This window comes from Morone saxatilis, unplaced genomic scaffold (genome assembly GCF_004916995.1).
Source record: "Morone saxatilis isolate NCDOM2014 unplaced genomic scaffold, NCSU_SB_2.0 Contig11, whole genome shotgun sequence".
Classification (NCBI taxonomy): domain Eukaryota; kingdom Metazoa; phylum Chordata; class Actinopteri; family Moronidae; genus Morone; species Morone saxatilis.
Window position 1 is genome coordinate 4,978,739 of NW_023339663.1, and position 9,506 is coordinate 4,988,244.

Here is a 9,506-nt window from a genome sequence, read left to right on the forward strand (position 1 = left end):
AAACCAGAAAATATTCACATCTGAGAATCTAAACATTTCTCTTTTAAAAAATCTGTTATCATTATGTGTTTGTTTCAGTAGGGACTCTGTATGTACAGAGTAAAGGGAGTCTTACCTCCTCCGCATAAGCTTTTCCAATCCCATCTGTGGCTCCTGTCACAACTAAAAGGGGAAAAAAGGGCATATAGAGACCGAATTAGCAGGACAAGGTATATACTGTTCTAAATCATATATGAAAACACAAGGCAAGATATGCTTCTCCATATTTACTATCTATTGCCATAGTTTTTCCATGAACATAAAACTGGGGTTCAATTGGCTGGTTCGTTTAAACTGACAAAAGGAAGTTACACTGTCCTTGTATGTTTTCTTTTATTGGAGATAAGGAGACTTTCCCAAACCATGAAAAGCCCTGGAACAAAATTAGACAAAAGTATGTGGACAGAGCTGTCTACCCTCACCTTGACATTTACACTATCACATAAAGGAGTAGCCACATGTTTAATGTATATTTGTATTTATCCTTCAAACTGTGGCCAGAAAACAGGTTGAACAGACATCCCTGCAGCATATTAGCTTAGTGTCAGACCACACCTTCACAATGAGAGCTCACTGTAGTCTGCGACAAGCTGTTAGCTTGAGCTGCAAATTTGCGATTTTGTGCCTCTCACATTGTAGACTCATGAAAGGAGGTGTATTTTCTTTATCTCCCTTGGTGTGAAATCAAGATGAATGAAGATGAAGACTAAGGGAAACAAAGCAGTTCTAGCCACCGTAGAGGAACAGACGAAGAGCGCCACCTCCAGGAACTTTATCACCACAGAAATCGATAATAAAGATGTCAGAGTTATGGACTGTTTGACTGACAAGTGATCCCCGGGAAGTGCAGTACAAAACCACCAAGGATGGCCAAGCACAAAAAAGCTTTGTAAAAAATAAAATAAATTGGCTTTCAAGGGTGAAGGGCTGAATGTCAGGGTAGACAGATGTATTGCAGGACGAGGTACATGGAGAGCAGCCGAGGTGAATAAGGAGGACAAAGAGAGGGAGAGGGAAAGTTAGGTCTCTGGCTCTGTCATCAGTAGCAGTCGAGCGAACGGATGCCCTGGAACTGCCTGACACAAACAGCAGCAGCAGCAGGGGCCTATTTTTAGCAATTCCCATCTTTCAGAAGGAACTATTCATCACACCTCTGGCTAAATATAACAAAAAGTGGATGGGGAGTGGGATTGGGATTGAGAGCCGGGGCGTTACAATATGTCCCTGTGTAACCTGAAAAGCTCGGCTTAAAGGGCAACATTCATCTTATCCTCGTATAAACCTATGTATTGTTCTTTATCTTGTGTTTGTACGTGTCAATTGTGTAATCTTTGTTCTGTTCTTATTTTAATGTTATTTTGTTCCCTTTGTTTTTGCATTGTGACCTACTTGTGTGAGTAAAGTGCACTTAAGATGGGAATACTGGTGGGTTGGTTGGGTCAAACCACATCAGTCTGACTGGGTGCACTGAGCAATGCAGCCTCTAGGGTCTGCTAGCGGGGCTTTTAGACTCGTAGGCTCATTAAATACTACAAGGTGCATCAATACCTGAGACCAGATTAGAACACTATTGACAAATTACTGTTTATTGTAGTTTGATGTTACTTTGGTTATTTATGGTCTGCTGCCAGGATAATTTAAGGACTTATCGTTTTATACTACAGCTTTCATTGTGTTTTTATATGCTGGAATTGATACTTAAAGAAGATAAACCTGTGATAGACAAACAGAAAAAAGCATCCCCCATAGGACAATTATACAAGTAAAGAGTAGAATTACACTGGTTACATTACCAAGTCATTTAATAGAATGGGGGCTTGGATGTATTTGATTGGCCAGTGCAGTGTGTTGCTGGATGATGTTGCATTGATTTGCACAAAACTTTTTTTGCAGCAAGACCCTGTGTTTTTCTGTTTTCACCACCAATGCAGTGTTCTCATTGAAGTGAATGAGGGCAATCAGATTTTGTTTTTCGTTTTTAAAGCAGTATTTCAGAAATCATTCCATAATTACATCATAGGCTTTTGTTATTATTATCCTCTTATATGTTTTTACGCCGTTCTTACGCCGTTCTTACCATCGGTATGAATACAGCATTATGAGACCAAGATACTGCTTTGTGTTTTCAGTTACACTTGTTATATTATTTAAACTAGGAATGCACCTATTCAACTTAGGGTATCTGCCAATACAGAGAAACAATCCAATACCGTATATCTCACTGAATGCATTTGGATTATTTTTTCTGTAAGGTTATGTGAGGCCAAGGATTGCTGTGTCACTAAAAATGAAGTTGGCAGGCTGTTGTGACAGAAGGTCAGTGTCAGCATCAAGACCGATCTGGCAAATTAGCTTAGTGCATCCATAATCAAATAAAACACACATATATATATATATATATATATATATATAGAGAGAGAGATTTTTTTTTTTTTTTTTTACAGACCTAGAATATGTAAAGATTAATACTGTTAATGTATGGGATGTTTTATTACGAAAATCATCATATTGCTGAGCACTACACACCTGACCATTGCAGTTTTCATGAACTGTTTGTTCTGTTATCGCTATTATATGTGTAATACAAATATCCCTGCACAGGAAATAAATTTTATTTTTAGCCAATATTTTGTTATTTTGACAATACTCCTCATTCCTTCTCTTACTCATCTGTCTATCTGCCCTTTGCTGTACCCATCTCCCCTTTGTGTGATCTTCCTGAGTACAGATGATGCTGAGGTGCCAAGCATCCTCTCGGGCTGCAGCAGAGCCAAACAGGAGGGAGTGGGGGAGGAAAGAGGAGAGAAAATGACAAACACGAACATGGGGGATCCTGGGGGCAACTAAAAATAGCACAGGGAAGAGGAGGGGAGAGTGATGGAGAGTCTGCAGGCACAATGATGAGGGAAACATGGGCCGGGTTATTTTTAGTTGTTTTAAGAATGAAATGTTTTGCAGTCGGAACAAAAAAAAAAAGCTTTTACAGCTGAGTGCATGTTCCCTTCAGTCAAATAAAACAAGGTCTATTTTAGGAACTGCTGTCTTCTACAAAAGTAGGTTAGACCGACTAGGTATTCTGATGATAGTGCTACTATGTGTCCCCATTTGGTAGCCAACATCATTTTATTGAATATAATTGGAGGACTGGGACTAAATCGGCGTTTTACATCTTCTGCACCTAAAAGAAGACATAATAAGGAACTTATCCCAATTTCCAAATTTGTCTGACAAGCCAAAGTCCTGCCCTACTTCCAAACTCACATTCTCTCCACTATGGATGTATTTGTAGAAATAATAGTTAATTTGTTCATTGTATCCATAAAAATGTTCTTAAAGTCCAGCCCTAACAGTGATTGATTAGGCAAAACTTTTAGTCAATTAATTGATTAATTATTAATTATCAGTTATTTGTTTCCTTAAAATGGCAAAAATTCTTTAATACCAACTTCGCGAATGTGAGAATTTGCTGTTTTATATCATAATAAAGTCGCAGATTTATCCATTATGAAAATAGTTAGTTGCAGCCCTTATTAATGTGACATTGCACCAAGCACTAGTAGTACAATAAAACTAATAATAATAATAATAAAAACACTAGAATGTGTACATAATTGGATACGCAAAAATGTCAAAGCCCCGATAATCTAGACCGATGTCAGTTTGTACCACGAACAGGCTTGTGATCAGGTTCATAATACAGAGTGCAATTTAAATGTAGGGCCCCAGCGCCAAACCATGTATGAGTACAGCTTCTATTCGTATGGTGCAAGAATGTTTATTAGATTGCCATCTATGTGAAAAACATCATGACTAAAGAAATTAGATTTGATTTTGTATATATTTGCAAGGGTTTAAAATAAATTGTAAATTGACATCATCATGTGGCCATATAATGTCATTATAGAAGCACTGGCAGGATTGTGAGGTATACAATTAGCTATTACTTTCTTTTTAGATACATGTGAATATCTTGTGAACTTGATTCATAAACCAGCCGTCTTATTATTAAAATATAACAAGGCAGCTATATTATGAATAATTGAAGCATTGTCTCAGATAGCAAGACGCCATTTGATTAGGATACTACTACAATGGCTCTCTGTGATACTGCCACAGACTCTCTTTCTCTCTCACACACACACACAAGTGAGATGAGGGTACCAGTGAACCAGAATCCCGAAGATTCTCCGTCTCATTTATGAATGGCTCTAGTCCTGTTACATAATCAGGCCGTCCTCTCAATCAAGTCCACTTCACTGAGACAAAGTTTGTGAATGAGAGCAGCAGCCGAGGCCAACGGCTCCTTGCCTCATTGGATATTCTGAATCATTTTGCATGTGTAATCCAAAAATAAAAACCTGTCTGAAGCGTTTCCATTTTTAGCTGCACACAAACAGATCAAAGGCGACTTCAGCTCGCAGCCTGCAAACATTTGTTTCTAAAGCAGATCAATGTGACTGTGACTCAACAGGTTGAAAAAGACTGATAAAAATGATAGAATACGGTCCAAATATAAGCATAAATACACAAAATGCATGGAAATTGTACCCACAAACAGGCAGTTAACAAGAGTTTTGTTCTTAATCTTGTGATTAATACTGACAATGCAGTGTAATATAACTATCGAAATTGACTAAAAGGTCTAGTGTGTAACATTTACGAGGATCTATTAGTAAATGGAATATAATATTCTAGGGTATGTTTCCATTTGTGTACAATCAAAATAAGGAAATCAAAATGAGACGTTTTTATCTACAGATGCTGCAGGTCGCCTTCGATGGAGTCCACCATGTTGAGCTGCCATGTTTTTACAGTAGCCCAGAACGGACAAACTTTTGTATTTTTTGTGCGCGGCCACCCTAGTTTCTCCTACATACTTCACAGCCCGTTCTAATAGGTCGTCAAAGACGCCTGTTGTGTTCAGTTAGTTAAAATCTGAAACTTCACTGCTAGATGCTACTAAATTCTACACACTGGTCCTTCAAAATATGTCCTATTTCTTCACAAACTACTATATGATAGATTTTGAGCTCTTCCGAAACCTTTAGCCTAGATTAATCACCGTTCAAAAAACTTCTAATACCTGTGGTCTAACAGGTTTTTGTATTATGATGTGAACCTTGGCCACCAGACTCGCCAACATTAAAGCAATCCCAGCAGTCTGTTCAAAGGTTCAAGTTTCCGTCAGTGAGCAGGCTGGACAGATGGACAGCATTCAGTCTGATTTGATAATCCCCTCGAGCTGTAATCCAATCACAAGATTTACTCCAGTTCACACCAGAGGACAAAAGCCTGATCATTCTCTGCCCATTCCTTATTTCATGTTAAAAGTACCTCAGACTAACACTGTAGTCCGCTGTTGCTGGGACAAAGAAGCCACGATGTGTGCCAAGTATGTGCTGAAACAAAATCAGAGGACTGGAGACTTCACAATCACCGTTACGAAACCATTTCACTTATTAGGAAAGACAGCGGTGACACAGCACAACAGCAGAGTACAGGTTGCCCATGACACAAAGTAAAAAGGACTTAATTAAAGAAAATGTGCCTGCTAGTACTAGACATTCAGTGGCCACTGTTAGGTACATCTGTACAATGTAATGCAATCCAATACAACAGCTTAAACTTTATAATGTCCTCTTATTGTTGACCATGTCAGAAATGTGTAAATTCAACAGTATATTTATTTCTGGAGGTCATAGTTAAACATGGTGTTGTACTGGACGACATTATGTTGAGAGATGTTACTAATTTTCTTTCCCCATTTGCATTGTTGTGGGGGGCAGAATATTAGAAACACCATCACTAAATATGTATTGTGAAAATCATTGAACCCTGCTCTCAAATTGATGGTGTATCTAATAGAGAACTACTTTGTGAAGTGGGAACGTTTTTTTTTTTTCTGCCGACAAAGATTAAAAGTACAGGAATACTGTAAATACTATGTATGGCTAAATATATTATAAGCAGTACGTTTTTCCTAAATGCAGTTCCTCTGCTTGTCTAAGGCTTGGCCTTCATTGCTCAATGGCCTGTTATCTACAGCTGATAATCTCAAACAGCCAAACATTATTTGTTTGTAAGACCATGCAATTTGAAGGCTTAAAGTTTAATGCTCAGTTTAGAAGATAGTCATTAAGGTGCTATTTGCTATTGCTACAAATAAATGAACACCAAATCAGAGTATGACTGCCTACATTAACTGGACACTAGTATAAGGTTGTCAAAAGCTGAGCGGCTGCGTACAGTCAGTCAGATACAACAGACTGTAAGGTTCTGCCAGAAGAGGTCAGTGAACAGTGCTGCTCCATAATGGATTACTGTTTTACAGTAACACACAACAAGCCAAGTTGGAAAAAGGTGACAATGAATGAATGATTAATAGTTGCATTACATTAGTTACAGAAGTGATGATGGAGTAATGCAGTAGTAGTTGGAGTTGAATTTACTCAGTAAAAGTGTTTTATGTTTGATAATAAACATCCTTGTGAGTTCTGTGGATTACAGACACAAACCATTGTGTTACATTTTCTTATATGTTGGCAGGTTGGATTCATGTTTAAAGAAAACATGATAATCACAGGTTACATGTATTTTCCTTAGTTTGCAAAACTTAAAGTTCATGTTTAACTGATTGACTTCAACAACAACTTTTGTTGTCATTTTTGTCCGGTTTTATATTTTAGTATATTACTTTGCCTTTAATTTTCATTAAAAGAAACATGCTCTTTCTTTTGCAAATAACGCTTCTACGGTTCAACTACGAAACAAGACAAAAAAAACTCGAAGGACATATGCCATCTTAACTTAACCCGGTAACGTTATCGTCCCTCATACAGTCTCTCACCTGCCCACTTCCCCAGGTTGGCGGGTGACACAAGCCGTCCGTTGCCCAGCACCCACAGCCTGATCCCGGCCAGTAGCCGGCACACGGAGCACACAGAGAGCCAGGCCGCGGTGAGAGCACCGAGCCAGAACAGCGGCGTCTCCACGGCCCGTAACACTGCTTCTCCGCTGGACGACATACCTGCACCGCACGCAGCTCCCACGTTATGAGCTGTTGATACTACCGACCGGGGTTGTGAGATCTGTATTAATGTTAATACCAAGTGCTCAAAGTGCAAAATGCACGCGTCAAAAGAGACTCAAGATGCCTCTTCCGTGTTGGACTCTTCCGCACCATCCCCTTGGCTTTCTGTGGTTGGCTCATTTTCTTCTTCTGTTCCCGCCGTTGATAGCGAATGACAACAGATGAGAGCATTACTACCACCTACTGTTACAGTCCTCCTTTGTCCCTCATCAGTGCCGTATTTTGTAAAGATGTTAAATGTGTGATATGGCACATACCGAGCTGTTTTGTTGTTTAACAACTTGTGTTTTTCTATCATTTTTCCTTTCAAGTTCCTAATTTAATAGGCCTCTGTGTGTTTTACTTCTGATTAAAAAAAATAATAATAATGTTTTACAGTCATCCACTTTCACCCTGCAAGGATTCACAATGTGGTTTCAAAGATTTATTTGACAGCATTAGTAGCATTATCTTATGAATCAGACATTTTCCGATCCTCCTTTAACAAAGGCCTACATCCCATTGTTTGTAATTTTACATATTTGACTCTTCATCCCACAACCTCTGCAGCTTCATCAATCCTTCATTCTATCTCTCATTAGCTGTCTTTATGCTTTGCCTTCATCATATGAAATATCTGGAACATGTATTTTCACAAATGCTTACCATTGTTCTCCACCTTCAACGATACACTCTGTACCATTCCCGGGAACTGGAACCAAGCTTCCACTCTCGTATATCTAATTTATTTTTGCACATACCTTTTCCACAAGTGTCCAACAATTTCACACTGTTGTTTGTGTGTTTCTTTTTCCCAGAGATTTTGGAGGTTTGTATATTCTGATATTCTTAATTTATTTTATGGGTGTTTCATTAAAATGTCTTTGTATTTTTGTATAATTATATTTTGACAGCCTCTGAGCAGTCGTTATTCCACCATGAAAGTGTATCTACCTCTTTTACAGTAGCAATGTGTGTTATTGTACATCCATCATGATTTATTTGCATTAAATTATCATGCCAAACCTGCAGACTCTGTTTGGAACCTTGTGGGGAAAATGCTTTGCACACAGTATATACAATGTTAATGTTTTACAATTTCTCATATACTACGTTACTTAAGAATGATGTACTATATTTATTACACCTGCTGGCTGTGTAAAATAATATTTTCCAAACTGTTCACTGATGGTGTATTACAGACTGGCTTATAGATCACAGTGATCTGATCAGTTTTCAGACGTTTTACAGGTTATGACAAATTAAACTTTAAGTTTTGTATTGTTCTGTTTTTTGAGTACGTTAAAATACCTTGCTAGAAAATGTAACAACAAAAATCCAATATGAAATTCCAGCACTCCATAATTGTGGATATTATATTATCACTTAGTATTACAAAGTACAAAGTGTCTCTTTACCTAAAAGTTAGTGCTAATTTTACACCCCTGGTGTGTTTTAGTTAATACTGGGTTTGTTCTAGTAAAAACTAGTAGACTAGATTGTAACATTAAGCTTCCTTTCTTTCATGTGTTATTGTTTTTATGGAAATACTGGACTGAACTGTAGATAGGTCTCACTTAGGGATCTGTTAACACAATACACTCTTGGCATATTCACCCTGAGAAACTGTAAGAATTATAGTGTAACAAAGGGCCCGAAATGGGGTGTAAATAATAAAACAGTGTCAAAAACAGCATCATGCAAGATTGTTCTTGAATTAAATATTTTGTGTTTGTTGTAAAATGTTTAATTTTACAGTTTGCCCAATGTATGATTATTGCTTAGCCTTGTATGTATGTTTGTTTCCATTCCATTTAATTTATTTTTATCATATAAGTTGCAAGACATAATTGAATCAAACTTAGTACAAGATATATATATATATATATATATACACACACACACACACACACACAGGGAGTACGCAATTCAGCCAAGTGGAGCAGACAGCAGTGGTCCATAATGTGAGAGTGAGCGTTACATAAGAGTATTGCATCTAAAAATAGAAATGCAGCAATGGTAAACAGGAGTCTCAACTGTTGGCTTTAAGCTTTCAAAGGAACCTGAATGAAGTTTAGATTAAAGGGCCATCTCGGACATATATGGACCAGCTGCTGATCATGACCAAAAGAAGCTGCAGGCACGTACACTCAACCTGATGTCCACAGAGCTAGTGTGAATGAGGTGGATGAACTGTTGCATTGAAAAAAATATCACTTTGAGAAAACATACAAAAAACTGCTGGTTAGTAAATGTTCATTAAAACTATAGGGGTATATTCTAATCACACAACATGGTGGACAGCACTACATTATTTTTGAGAATGGACCTTGATAAAGTGGTGTGAAGTTGGAGGGATTTACAACTGTGTACAATAAGAGCAATGTGTCTGTTATTG

General features: G+C 37.8%; 1 protein-coding gene across 1 annotated transcript in view; it reads right to left on the reverse strand.

Annotated features, from left to right (window-relative positions):
- The window catches only part of hsd17b12b (hydroxysteroid (17-beta) dehydrogenase 12b), a 17,384-nt gene extending 10,161 nt beyond the window's left edge, over window positions 1–7,223 (reverse strand). Inside the window, exons 1-2 of the mRNA XM_035652340.1 lie at window positions 6,887–7,223; window positions 116–162 (exon numbers count right to left, since the gene is read on the reverse strand). Coding sequence (XP_035508233.1) covers window positions 116–162; window positions 6,887–7,064 — 225 coding nt within the window. The 5' untranslated portion in view covers window positions 7,065–7,223. The remainder of the gene's footprint in view (window positions 1–115; window positions 163–6,886) is intronic.
- Window positions 7,224–9,506: the final 2,283 nt, after the last annotated feature.